We start from the raw sequence: 13,873 nt of genomic DNA on the forward strand, positions 1-13,873 counted from the left end.
TTATTACGCTAAAATGTTGAATATCGAATGTGGATTTATTGGACGAGAATATTGCTTCTGACATTTTTAGTTTGATTCATTGTGATCTTTGGGGGCCGTATCGTACTCCCTCAACTTGCGGAGCTCGATATTTCCTTACCATAGTGGACGATTGTTCCCGTTCTGTTTGGGTTTATCTCTTGCTTGCTAAGACAGAAGTAACTAGCGTATTTATGCAATTTCTATCCATGGTCCACACACAATTTTCAAAACAGGTGAAAGTGGTACGGAGTGACAATGGTACGGAGTTCAATAATATGGCGGACTATTTTTTACAGCAAGGTATTCAGTTTCAAACCTCTTGTGTTGGCACGCCTCAACAGAATGGACGGGTAGAACGCAAACATCGGCATATTCTTAATGTGGCCCGAGCTCTATTATTTCAGGGAAAACTTCCGAAGAAATTTTGGGGTGAGTGTGTTCTTACGGCAGCTTATCTTATTAATCGCACACCTTCAAAAATTATTGCTCATAAAACTCCTTATGAAATTTTATTTGGCGTTCTACCATCTTACAATAATATGAAGGTTTTCGGTTGCATTTGTTATGCTCATAATCAACAAACTAAGGGTGATAAATTTGAACCCCGAAGTAGAAAGTGCATTTTTCTTGGGTATCCACACAATAAAAGAGGGTGGAAATTGTACGATATTGAAACCGGGAATATTTTTGTCTCGCGAGATGTTGTCTTTCATGAAGCAACATTTCATCATTTTCATACAGGCATTGATCAACCCGACAGTAACATTGACCCGTTACTTCCTCACGACGACCCACCCGCATTCGATAACCCACCTGCAACCCATAACCCACCCGAACCAGACCAACCTGGTTCCCCTGCCTCCGGACCTGAACCTGCGGAACCTGCTGCCACTGATATTGTCACTCCCACGGTACCCGACACCGAGCCCGCTGCTACTGATGCTCCGATTGGTCGCGGGCATAGGTTGAAATTCCCAAACTCTCGCTTGCAGGGTTATGTTCTCGACTCCATTAACAGTCCATCCACTCCCGACTCACCCGACTCTCCAACATCTCCCTCAGGTACGTCTTATGCCTTAGCTAATTATGTAAATTGCAATAAATTTTCTTCTTGCCATCGAATTTTTTTGGCTGCCATTTCTACTAGCCTTGAACCCCCCTCCTTCAAAGTTGCTATCCAAGATGATGGGTGGTGTAAAGCTATGAAGGAGGAAATTGATGCTCTTGAATCCAATCACACTTGGGAGCTCACTGATTTGCCTCCCGATAAAAAAGCTCTCGGGTGTCGTTGGGTATACAAAATCAAGCACAAATCTGATGGTTCAGTCGAACGGCTCAAAGCGCGGCTGGTTGTGTTCGGCAATCATCAGGTCGAAGGACTTGACTATGGCGAGACATTTGCTCCGGTTGTTAAAATGGTCACCATTCGTACCTTCCTTGCTGTTGCGGCTGTCAAAAAATGGGCATTACATCAAATGGATGTTCATAATACATTCTTACACGGGGACTTAGACGAGGAGGTCTATATGAAATTACCGCCGGGTTTCTCTCAGGGACATGATGGCAAAGTTTGTCGCTTGAAAAAGTCTCTTTACGGTCTTCGTCAGGCTCCTCGTTGCTGGTTCTCTAAGCTCGCGAGTGCCCTTCGTCAATATGGTTTTCAACAATCTTATTCTGACTACTCGCTCTTTACATACTCAAAGGATGCCATTCGATTACATATTCTCATTTATGTTGATGATTTGGTAATTGCGGGTAATGATCCAGCCGCTATTAATATTTTCAAGGAATATTTACATCGTTGTTTTAAGATGAAGGACTTGGGTCCTCTTAAATATTTCCTTGGCATCGAGGTTGCTCGGAATTCAGACGGGATTTTTCTTAACCAACGAAAGTACACACTTGATATTATTACCGAAGCCGGTCTATTAGGCGCAAAGCCTGCCTCCACTCCTATGGAGACCGATCACAACCTCCTGGCTGATAATTCTCCGCTTTGTGACGACCCTGCGCGTTATAGGCGACTCATTGGCCGCCTTGTCTATTTGGGTGTTACTCGCCCTGAACTATCCTACTCGGTGCATCTCCTCTCGCAATTCCTCAACACCCCTCGCCAGTCTCACATGAACGCAGCTTTGCGGGTCGTTCGTTACCTCAAAGGTAGTCCTGGTCAGGGAGTGTTGCTCCGCTCTAATAGTTCCTTGTCGGTTTCGGGCTGGTGCGATTCGGATTGGGGCAAATGTCCTCTATCTCGTCGTTCTGTTTCGGGGTGGTTTGTCTTTCTTGGTGACTCTCCCATATCATGGAAGACTAAGAAGCAACAAACAGTGTCTTTGTCCTCAGCTGAAGCCGAGTACCGCTCTATGGTCGCTATTGTGTGTGAACTAAAGTGGCTGAAGGGCTTGTTAACAACTTTGGGTGTGCCAATTTCCGAGCCCATGAAATTGTATTGTGATAGCCAATCAGCCATACACTTATCTCAGAATCCCGTATTTCACGAGCGCACCAAGCATATCGAAATCGATTGCCATTTCGTCCGTGATGCCATTACAAGTCAGCTTGTCAAGCCGTTTCATGTTCCTACAACGGAACAAGTTGCCGATATATTCACCAAACCTCTAGGGGTTCGACAGTTTCATTACTTACTTCACAAACTGGGCATTCTTGATCTTCATGCTCCAGTTTGAGGGGGGGTATTGGACGAGAATATTGTGGAGTCAACACAATATTCTAGGCTATCCTTACGTGATCAATTCCTATTCTTATGCAATCAATTCCTAGTTTACAGTAGGTTGTTTTGGTAACAATATATTCTTGTTATCTCCTATTGTATTATAAAAGGGAGCCTTGATTATTAATGAAAGACACAGAATTACTTCTCTCAAATATCTTTCTCTACTTTACGTTTCTATCAGGATTATAGTGATAATTTTTTATCTAAATAGGTAAATTTATTATAAAATGATCAATTTTCTTCCATCTTAACTTATGAGAGTCGTGATGAAGATCCATGGTAAACCTAATGACAATTTGTTTACCTTCTAGAGGGGTCAAAATCTGTTGACTTATAATAGGAAAAACACAAAGATTTGAGATAAAGATACAAATCAAAACCCAAAGGAATATAATGATGAATGACAAAGACAATTACTATTGTGGGTAATCACATATAGGCAAACTTGGTGGGTGGGTGTGTTATAACTTTAAGCAGTAAAATCATTAGTGGAATTTCAACCCAAAAAGATCATTTTTTTGTGGAGAAAAGCCTTATGAGATGGGGGAGTTGAAAGCTGATTTTGATGGATGTAACTTGTAAGAGTGCCTTCAAAAAGTGACTACTATTATTATTACACAAATGTAATTCTCATTTGTAACGATCTTATGACGGAAAAATATGATCATTATCTTGTAAACAAGAATATGTGATGGTTACTTTTAACATAAAATAGTACTTTAATAATTTTCTCTGTTATAAGAGAGATCAATCGTTATTATTCTCAGTAGAGGAGCTTAGTTATGGTGGGAGAAGGCTTGATACCTGTTAATTTTTCATATTTAAGTGTGAAATTATCATTCAGTCTCCTACTCTCCTTTAAATAAGTAGCTCGGTTTTAAATATTTACTCACAAAGTCAATAGTTCATATAATCATATATCGCTGAATCGACCCCCAAAATTCGCCAATGATTATTATTGTTAATTTGTTATTATTTTTTTTTTTGAAATTGTTAATTTGTTATTATTAGGTAAATGTAATAAGAATGAGTGATGGGTGGATAAGAAGCAAATTCCTTACATTGAAATCATATTGTTTGCCATTAAATTACTACTCAATTGCATTTTATTCCTTTTTTTTTCACATTAAAACCCCAACATTTTTATACTTCCTCTAGAATTTCATGAATTTCAAGTCAATTCCACTAAAGGGTACTTGTAAAATCATTAAAATAAAACATTTTTTTCCGAAAAATTGCAAGAAATTAAGCCATGTATCAAGTGGGTGCAGGATAAGATTATGGGGTGCATAGTTTTAGACTGAGGCACTCAACATTCTTCACTGAAAAAAGCAAGAAAAGTAAAGAAAAAACAATATAGCAATTTCAAAAAGCAACATTCATTTGATTTTATTATATTGTTTTTTACACTAAAGTTGTCCAAAGATCAAAACTTTCCTACATTTTCCATTTATTTATATTATTTTTGCTAAAGGGTCACTTTCCTTTTCTACTTTTTGTTGAAATTTTTACCACCCCTTTTAAATGTGAGAAGATCATGGAATTTGTTATTGTTCAAGAATTGAGCTTTGAGTTGTGAGTTGAGTAAAGTTTATGTGGTCGCACCATACGACGGTCTTATAGTATAATTCCTATTCCTATTGGTTTGTTTCTTCAATCACACTTTTTTTAGTGTCAATTTTAGTTTACAATTGCAGTTATTGCACCTTTAATCATACTTTATTTGTGTTTGATTATATCAAGTAACAATGTCATCTGATATTAGTTAAACTATATGAATTTGTGATAAAGATTGGATCTTTGTGAAAAAGGTGGGATTTTGGAAATTGGAAATTGGAAATTGAAATTACCCATATTGGAATTTGTATGTATATGATGGAATTTTGTTTGAAGAATTGTGATTTTGGAGTGAATTATGATTTGGGTATGATTAGTTTTCTTGAATTGCTGTGTTGTTGTTGTTGTTAAGCTTGTTGAGGGTTTGTTGAGTCGTCTGCAGCGGGCTTATAGAATTAGGTGCAAGAGACCGGCCCACAATAGTAGTACTGGGGTGTGTGTATTAGGCTTGTTTGTTTACTGATTATGGGGAGAGGTTGCATGCTGTTGCCAACAGTTGGACCGCCAATAAAGCGGCGAGCAGGGTTAAGGAGGAAACAAGCAGGAAGAGGTTCATATAGAGGAAGTTAGATTTAGAGAGTTAGGGAAAGGGGGTAAGTAGATTGCTGTGATTTTTGTGTGTGGCAAATTGATAGTGTTTCGAAATAACGAACCCAAGTGTTGTGGGTGAAGTGTTCTTTAGTTGTGGGAGGGGGTGATAGAATTTGAATTTGCTGGTTGGTTAGTGAGAAAATGGCTACTCACTTACAGCAATTGCTTCGGAGCCTGTGTTGGAAAACTGAATGGAATTATGCGGTTTTCTGGACGCTTGAACATCATGATCGAATGTAAGTTTGAGTTTTTCACTTCTTGACTCTTCAGTATGTTGGTGTTTGAATTTGATGCTTTTGGTTGGAACTAATGAAGTATGACTTCAAGTTTTAAATGTCCGTAGCGTGCCTTGAGTTGATTTCTATGCTATTCAGAAGATTTACATATGTTCATGCTTATAATGTCCTACGTAACTGGCTAGCGTAGGGCTTCTTGGATCCTTTGACGTATTTGTTTTAGCTTTGCAGTATTATTTGTAGCATATTCATGATGTCTTGTTCATCAAACGTTAAAAGTTCAGATAACAGAAATTCATATTTCCGTGAATTGTGAATCCGGCATATGTAATGTTTGGACCTGACGGAGCTTCTTCAGATCTTTCATTTGAGGTTTTTTTTATTATACTAAGAAAATATAAAATGGAGAAGAATCACAGAAATATCTTGTAAAATGTCATTCAGTTTTAGCCTTTAGGCAATGATATACACCTGCAAAATTCATGCATTCTACATTCTAGCCTACTTCTGGAGCATTATGATTCGTGTGTTTTTGAAGCCCTCTTCTTGGACGTTAGTCTCAAAAGCCACTCTTTATTCTTCGTCTTAAGATTATGATGGAATAAAGACAAATAGCCCACTTAACTGGTTGCGCTTATTTTCATTGTCAAGTCCCAATCACTGGATGCAATTTTCAATTTTTCATTACGGGGAGTAAGCGTGTTTTTGATGCAGGGTTAAGGCTTCATATATTGCAATATCCCGCATTCCCACCCCCCCTTACCCTGCAATTTGTGAGAGCCCGTGCGACATTGTATATATGACTGCCCATGCACGTTAGATTCTAGCCTCCATCTGAGTCATGATTTATTTGTGTTTGACGTTCTCTGGATGGAACTTAATCCAGGGTACTAACATGGGAAGATGGTTACTACAATAATCAAGACAAACTTGTTCCATCAGAAAGCAAAAGCTTCAACCAAACTTCTGACAGCTCGCAAGATGGGGAATATGCCCATAGTTCTCTTGCCCTGGCTGTGGCAAATATGTCTTTCCATGTACACACTCTAGGAGAAGGGTAAGTTTTGACCAGATAAACCTACTGCTCCTTTCTCTTTCACACTGATCAGTATTTCTTGTGTTATCGATTCCTCGGACATTTTACTTCAGTATGTATTTTGTTTCTAATCTATTTCATGAACAGGATTGTCGGCCAAGTGGCTCTTACAGGGAAGCATCAATGGATTATTGCTGATGAACATGCTTTAGATTCTTATTCAACCCTTGAGGTGAGTTTTCTTCTTTGGATAATATACGAGTAATTGTTTTGCCAGCTTATTCATTGATCTTAATTAGTTACTTTTCTCTTTCCTTCCGTGCTGATTGTTTCTGCATTCCAGTTCTGTGATGGTTGGAAAGCGCAATTTGCATCGGGGATCAAGGTATGCTCTTCCTAATGTTATTGTTAGTATTTTCTTGAATATTCATATCGTATCCATTCCAGTTTTTGCCAAAGACTCGCTATTATTTGGTTTTGGATTATGGTGGAACAAAGCAATATAGCCCTGTAACCTTAGCCAATAAAAGCCGCCTACTATATCGCAGTAAAGGCTTAACCCTTCGTAGTGACCTAACATTAAGTGTCTAAAATCTGGCAACAGTTCTTTTTATTGGGTAGTACGGATCATTAGATACATTTTTCAACGCAATTTTCATAGTGGTCCTGTGTAAACAACCTCTCTATGTTGTTAACACAGTGGCAAGGCTGTTTTAGATCCGATCTCCCTGCCCGTCATTTGCAGAAGCCTCCGAGGTCTGAGGCATTCGGGTGTTGTTATGTAGTCATATTGTTGTGACCTTGTGAGAATGCCTTACCCTTTCAACCCTGCTACATTGACGTACAAGTATGCTAGTTAAAGCTTCACTTACCGTGATTTGTGTTCTTCTGCAGACCATTGTTGTAGCTGCTGTTGTTCCTCATGGAGTTATACAGTTCGGCTCCATAAATAAAGTGAGTTATGTTCGACTTAATGTTCAACATAGTGAATGCCCTTCCATTTTATTACACTAACTCTGTAAAAAAGACAAAAAGTCACCATACACGTAATATCCGTTTTAACATTTTTCATTACTCACTGTTAATTGTTGGTTCTTGTGGGTTTGTAGGTAAACGAGAACCTGCAGTTCTTGGCTCATATACGAGATGTATTTTCCTCTCTTCAATACTCACCATACCAGGTCCAGATTCCAGTACAATGCAACCTCCAGCATATGTTGCAAATGGTATTCGATTTTTCCTCTGCATAAGTGCTACATATGTTTCTAACTTTCTACTCCATCTAGCTTGAACTCAGCTTTCTTCTTTGCAGCCGGACATACCTTCAATAGTTTCGAGTCCAGATGTTTTTCAAAGTTACCTACTTGATAAATCCGACAACAAGGAGCACATGTCTTCTAATTCTGCTGATATTCCATCTCTTGAGAAGCATATAGATTATCCTCGGGCTTCATTGCCTGGTGTGCATCTTAATGGGCCAGTTGGGCTGCTCTCGGCCCAAATTAATCAATCTACAGATCTACTGAGCGGCCCAAATTACAGTAGTAGTAATACTAAGATCGAAAATGGTTGTGGTGCTAATGATAATAGACAAATTTGTTATCCTTCACAGAGTTGTGTTACAGAAAATACAACTTTGATTGACGAACTGAGGGCTTTAGATCCTACGGCCAAACAAAATGTGGAGAAGAATATAGACATTCTTCCAGAATTTAATTGCCTCGAGACCTCAGGCGACTTAAATTCATCCTTCATGTTCTCTGCTGGCACCGAGCTGCACGAAGCTTTAGGTCCTGCATTCTTTAAACAATGCTATCCTTTTCCTTATGATATCCAAAAGCCTGAAGATATTTCGACTTCCCATATGCCAGAAACTGTAGAAAGCAGCATGCTCACGTCCAATTCTGGCAAAGATCATCTTTTAGAGGCTGTCGTGGCAGACTTTTGTCGTAAGGATGCACTTAAAAAATCGAAGTCAATCTCTACGTTTGACTCAATGTTGACCACTGAAAGAATGCCCGAGCCATCTATCAGTACAAGCCATACAATTGGCTCGTCCCGTTATTCAATGGGTTGCTCGTCTGTTCTAGAGGAAAGTTCACAAAACTGCTTGAATTCCTCAGATTCCTACAGAATTAGGTCGTCGGTTGAACCGGGTAAACCCAACAAGAAAAGGGCAAGACCTGGGGAGAATAGCCGGCCTCGGCCTAGAGATAGGCAGCTAATCCAAGACCGCATTAAAGAGCTTCGAGAGCTGGTGCCTAATGGATCAAAGGTAATGACTTTCTCAGTGAAATGTAAACTTTTGAATTTCTTCTTATGAAATTATAAAGTATTGATAAATTATTTTCTTCTAACTTACGCAGTGTAGCATTGATTCATTGCTAGAGCGAACAATAAAGCACATGGCTTTCATGCAAAACGTTACTAAGCATTCTGATAAGCTTAGTAACTGTGCTAAATCAAAGGTATGCCTGTCCGTCAATCATCAATTGATATTTCAAACAGATTCCATAATAGATCTTGCTAAACTCCTTAAACGTTTGACGTTTATGCTCTATCGTCTTTGTAGGATTGCAATGAGATGGGAGTGCTAGGATCGGGTTATGAGCAAGGTTCAAGCTGGGCTGTGGAGGTGGGAGGGCATATGAAAATTTGCCCTATCCTTGTCGAAAATCTCAATATGAATGGACAGATGCTAATAGAGGTATGTGTGTACTGTGTTGTCTGTGTATAAGCCTGTCCGTCAATCATCGGCTCAAAAAGACATTTATGTAGAATTTCGCCTTCTTGTCAGAACTTTCGGTTGCCTGATAATTTACCGTTTAATATGTACAGATGTTATGTGATGATTGCGACTATTTTCTGGAGATAACAGAGGCTATCAGAAGCCTAGGCTTGACCGTTCTTAAAGGCATCACAGACGGTCGTGGAGACAAAACATGGATGCGGTTCGTTGTTGAGGTAATCTTTAACTACTGAAATATATCATTGTTGGCTAAATCTTACTCGTACAGAAATTTCCTGTCATGGTCGTTAATGCAAGGAGGTGATTAATGTAATGACGTTGCAGGGTCAGGGAAACCGGAACTTGCACCGCATGGATGTTTTGTGGTCACTTGTCCAGATTCTACAATCCAAAACTTCTGTGTAAAAAGACTAGCTAGTTTTTGGTAACCGGAACTTCATGCAAGTGTTCTTAAAGTTCTGTGAGTTGTTATTAGCGGTATATAACCGAAGATTTGGTTGTGTTTGGTTTTCTTTACTAAGTTTTCTTTTCTTGATTACCACTAGTTAGAGTTTGCACCTTTCTATTTCAGGATTGCATTCGCTGTATGTTTTGTGTGTTCTCGAGTTCTGCCCTCTTTCGAGATTTGTAAGACTGTAACTTTTGACATGAATATAAAGAGTGCCTTTTTTTTGGTTGATATGAGCCAAGGTTGTACCGATGAGATCTTAGCTTAGTGATTACGATTAGGAGTAAGGTTGTGTCGTGGTACAAAAACGTCTGCCACGCCAATACGCCATTGCTACGTTATTTTCCATTGTGTTACGTCGTTTAAAAATACCTATGACTTACATTTCAGCCGCGATAATTGATAATTTACGTCTCTTTGTCTATACGATGATTTAACATTGTATGACCGTGAAGCTATCGTTTTAACCTAGAAAATTTCCGACTTGTAGTCGAAGATGTCTTTACCTAGTGGTAACTGGTAAGTCTCTAAAGAGGGATTACCTGTACAGTTGTACTATACAAACATGTCATGTGCTTCCTTCCAAAAGAAAACAATCATGCACCTTTCCAAGATGATCAACTCAAGATAGTCCAACATCCAACTGTTTAACATGAGTCAAGGTCAATAATATTTAATACTCCCTCCGTCGGTCCCAATCATTTGTTTACGTGTGGGTATTTTAATCAAAAGTAAACAAATGATTGAGACAGAGGCTGCACAGCCTATATATATTCTATTCTTGTAGGAAAGTGAACCAACTTGTATAAATATATTACATGACATAAGATAAACTATGGTCTGATTATCTTAGGATAAACTTTCGGATCGCATAAATCAACGTACCTACATAATAATCTGAAGCCTCTGAAATGGATGATTCAGAAACCAGTAGAGAAGAAGAGTTAATTAAACTCGAAAAAACAAAAACAGGAGTTAAAGGACTTGTTGATTCAGGAATCACCAAAGTTCCTGACATATTCATCTACCCAAAAGAGCATCAACAGGATGCATCAGCTGAAACCTGTAAAACCCGTCTTCAGATTCCTGTCATTGATCTTGCAGACTGGGAAGAAGGGGATAGAAGGAGTCGGGTTGTTGGTGAAATACTTGAAGCATCGAGAACATGGGGAATGTTTGAGCTGATTAATCATGGGTTACCTAAGGAAGTCATACAAAGGTTGTTAGACTGTGTTCAGGAGTTTAATGAACAACCTGTGGAGTTGAAGAGCGAGTTTTACTCGCGTGATGAAGCAAGTATGGTTCAGTATCGTCTCTCGTTGCATCGTGTTTTTCAGACTGCCTTGTGGAAGGATACAATTACTTGTCATTTTGAGAAGGGTTTCATTGAAGAGGGTCAAGTTTTGCCTTCTGTTTGCAGGTAATATCTGATACCACGACTGTGACCGTGACCTGTATTTTTAATTCTATGCTTCGGAATATAATTATCGTTGTCTTTTCCAACTGGCTATTTTTTTCCTTTGCAGAAAACCGATGTCAGATTACCTGGACTATACGACTAGACTGCAAGACGTATTATCAGCATTACTGTCTGAGGCACTTGGATTAAACAGTAACCACCTGAAAATGATGCAATGCATGGAATCTCAGAAACTGAACTGTCACTATTATCCCGCTTGTCCTGAACCATCCTTAGTGATGGGGACACCTAAGCATTCCGATCCTTATTTCTTCACCATTCTTGTGCATAACAACATTAATGGACTTCAGGTTTTATATGAAAATCAGTGGGTAGATGTGAACCCCATGGAAGGATCCATTATCGCTAACATAGGTGACATGTTGCAGGTAAATAAGCTAATGCTTTAAGCTTTGTTTTGATGATTTCCATACGACAATTATTCATGATTATTTTGGCTCTGTAATGTGACGGACAAAAGAAAAATAACTCGTTAATTGTCTGCACTTTTTATGTTTCGGAGTTGCAGTCTGTTGAAACAGTTGTGTGCACAATTTTCATTATCGGTCCTATTGTCTGCACATCTTATGTTTAGGGATTGCAGACAGTTTGACGCGATTTTTTTCAAATAATAAGTCCTGGCAAAATAAATCCGAAAAACTCACGAGAAACTGGGTTTGCTGTAATTTTCTTGCAAAAAGACTAAATCACGCTTCTGGTTTTACGCAGCTTGTCAGCAATGACATATTCCACAGTGCAGAACACAGGGTACTAGCCAGTCCAGTAGGACCGAGAGTATCAGTTGCCTGCTTTTTCTGTCCAAGTTGCGAAAACAAAGACCGAGCATATGGACCAATAAACGAGCTCCTGGTGGATGGTGTTACGCCTCTCTACAAGGCGACTAGTCAAGCTGATTATGTTCAATGCTTTATTCCCAAAGGAAATGCTGGCTCCAAAGCTCTCACTCAATTTCGGCTGTAACTTACAACTGTAAACTGTTCTTTTTAAATTTCTACAGTTCATTCTTGGATTAAACCAAGGAATTAGGGCATTGTTTGTCTTTTTTTTTTTTGGTGTAATTATTTCGTCGTTTGTTAGATTATGTAATAATCTGGACAACCAATAAACTTTTGCCTTAATAATAAATGTTTACTGCATTACAAGTACAGAAAACACAAAGTCAGAATTCCCGAATTGACTTAACTCGGCCTCAGTGAATCGCACATCGGATTTTGCTTACTTAAATCTATGTAACATACTCTTTTAAGTTTTAAGAGTGTATCGCGAAGTGGGTGAGGCGTATTCATAATGAATTGATCTGAACTATAATCGTAAACCAGGAAGAGTTTTGGAAGCACAATTTCCATGTAATCTGTGATGCTTGAGGTATTCAGAATGTGTGATCTCTTTGTATAATGCAGGACTGTCATCAGAGAGTAAGTCATTTAGAGGCCGAAAAGTTAGCTCTTGATTCTTCGCGGTTGGATAAAAGAAGCATGCTGCAGACAATCGAGGTCCTTGTTTCGTGGCCACCACTCTGTGTTCAGCACTTCTAAACTTGTCATTGCTTATAAGCTACAAGAAACAAAACCGGTTATTCAGCATTGCCGGTTGAAAATATACAAAACTGAGAAACAGTCGAGAATTGCATTGACAGACGGTTACTGAATCAAAAACATTGAAGTACTGTATCATTTACCTGAAACATATCACCAATAATAGCAATAAGTGCTCCGTCAATAGGCTGAACATTTATCCATTGATTTTGATGCGAAACTTGAAGACCGCCAACATCGTCTTGCAGTAAAATGGTAAAGAAATAAGGATCTGAATGGTTTGCTGTTCCCAAGGTTAGCTCTGGCTCAGGGCAGCTTGGATAGTAATGCCCTACTAGCTTCCGAGCTTCCATGCATTCCATTTTGTCTAGGTGATCACTGTCAAGCCCTAGTGCCTCAGATAGCAGCTTACTTAATTCCGTCTTCAGCGTAATAATGTTTGATACATAATCCGACATAGGTTTTCTGCAGAAGTTGTGACAGAATATGATCAAAATTTATAATAAGAAAACAGTACAAACACATTTGGAATACAGGACTGAAATCGACTCATTTCTGCAGGATATCGTGACAGCATTGTAAACTGAAACACACCGAGTCTGATACAGCGACTGAAATCAGGCTGCAAAACATGTAATGCTATGATCTACAGGCTGAAATATACCTGCAGATGAGAGGCAAGGCTTGAATCTCGGTTTCAAAATCGTCAAACTGCCAAGCAAGAGTATCCTTCCAGAATGCAGTTTTATAAACTGGATGTACAGTCATATAATACCACACCTTCCTCTTAGAATCATGAGAATAAAACTCCTGCTTCAATTCTGTCGGCTGCTCGTGAAACTCAGACACACTCTTAAGCATGTTCTTCATAACATCACAGGAAACTCCATGACCAACAACTTGAAAAATTCCCCATGTTTCTGATGCATGTCGAACTTGTTCTACGATCATTTGTCGCCTTTCGCCTTGATAATCTTCAAGACTGATGACTGGAACCTGAAGATTATGAATGTTAGTAGTAGTAGTATTATTATTACTAGAATTGTTGTTGACTTCTGGTTTGACTTTGAAGATCCTAGGGACATTAGTAATCCCAGAATCTACAAGTCCTTTTACACCAGCTTTTGTAGATATCAGTTCATTTAGGTCTTTTTCCCTGGAGGTTTCATGCTTAATGCCTTGAGTTTTTCCCTCCATCTTTTGTATGTCAGTTTTGAAGGCCTAGGAGTTCTATTTAAGCTAGGGTCATTACTCATTACTTCACTTAGTTTAGCTGGTAAAGTTAAATTAGCGCAGGTACTTATAATCTACGTAGCACGGACACTTCTCTTAATCAGTCATCCCGTGTCTGACAGTTTAATAAAATCATACATTTATAACTATAAAATATACGGAGTATATTTTTATTAAATACGTATCACGTGTT

At 38.8% G+C, this 13,873-nt stretch overlaps 3 protein-coding genes across 3 annotated transcripts; 2 read left to right on the forward strand and 1 right to left on the reverse strand.

The window, feature by feature from the left end:
• The first annotated feature begins 3,699 nt into the window (after positions 1-3,699).
• On the forward strand, positions 3,700-9,661 carry LOC141639416 (transcription factor EMB1444-like). The gene is made up of 11 exons (XM_074448548.1): positions 3,700-5,199; positions 6,086-6,256; positions 6,383-6,467; positions 6,579-6,620; positions 7,130-7,189; positions 7,345-7,461; positions 7,548-8,510; positions 8,602-8,703; positions 8,808-8,942; positions 9,074-9,199; positions 9,309-9,661. Exons 1-11 carry the CDS (start codon positions 5,105-5,107, stop codon positions 9,387-9,389), a joined length of 1,977 nt encoding a protein of 658 aa, XP_074304649.1. The 5' UTR covers positions 3,700-5,104; the 3' UTR covers positions 9,390-9,661.
• Positions 9,662-10,230: 569 nt separating this feature from the next.
• On the forward strand, positions 10,231-12,064 carry LOC141639421 (1-aminocyclopropane-1-carboxylate oxidase homolog 1-like). The gene is made up of 3 exons (XM_074448553.1): positions 10,231-10,852; positions 10,959-11,280; positions 11,621-12,064. Exons 1-3 carry the CDS (start codon positions 10,344-10,346, stop codon positions 11,870-11,872), a joined length of 1,083 nt encoding a protein of 360 aa, XP_074304654.1. The 5' UTR covers positions 10,231-10,343; the 3' UTR covers positions 11,873-12,064.
• On the reverse strand, positions 12,020-13,718 carry LOC141639420 (1-aminocyclopropane-1-carboxylate oxidase homolog 9-like). The gene is made up of 3 exons (XM_074448552.1): positions 13,112-13,718; positions 12,591-12,912; positions 12,020-12,466 (listed from the first exon to the last, which is right to left on the reverse strand). Exons 1-3 carry the CDS (start codon positions 13,642-13,644, stop codon positions 12,215-12,217), a joined length of 1,107 nt encoding a protein of 368 aa, XP_074304653.1. The 5' UTR covers positions 13,645-13,718; the 3' UTR covers positions 12,020-12,214.
• Positions 13,719-13,873: the final 155 nt, after the last annotated feature.

The sequence above is a fragment of the Silene latifolia genome, unplaced genomic scaffold, assembly GCF_048544455.1.
Source record: "Silene latifolia isolate original U9 population unplaced genomic scaffold, ASM4854445v1 scaffold_382, whole genome shotgun sequence".
In the NCBI taxonomy this organism is placed as follows: Eukaryota; Viridiplantae; Streptophyta; class Magnoliopsida; order Caryophyllales; family Caryophyllaceae; genus Silene; species Silene latifolia.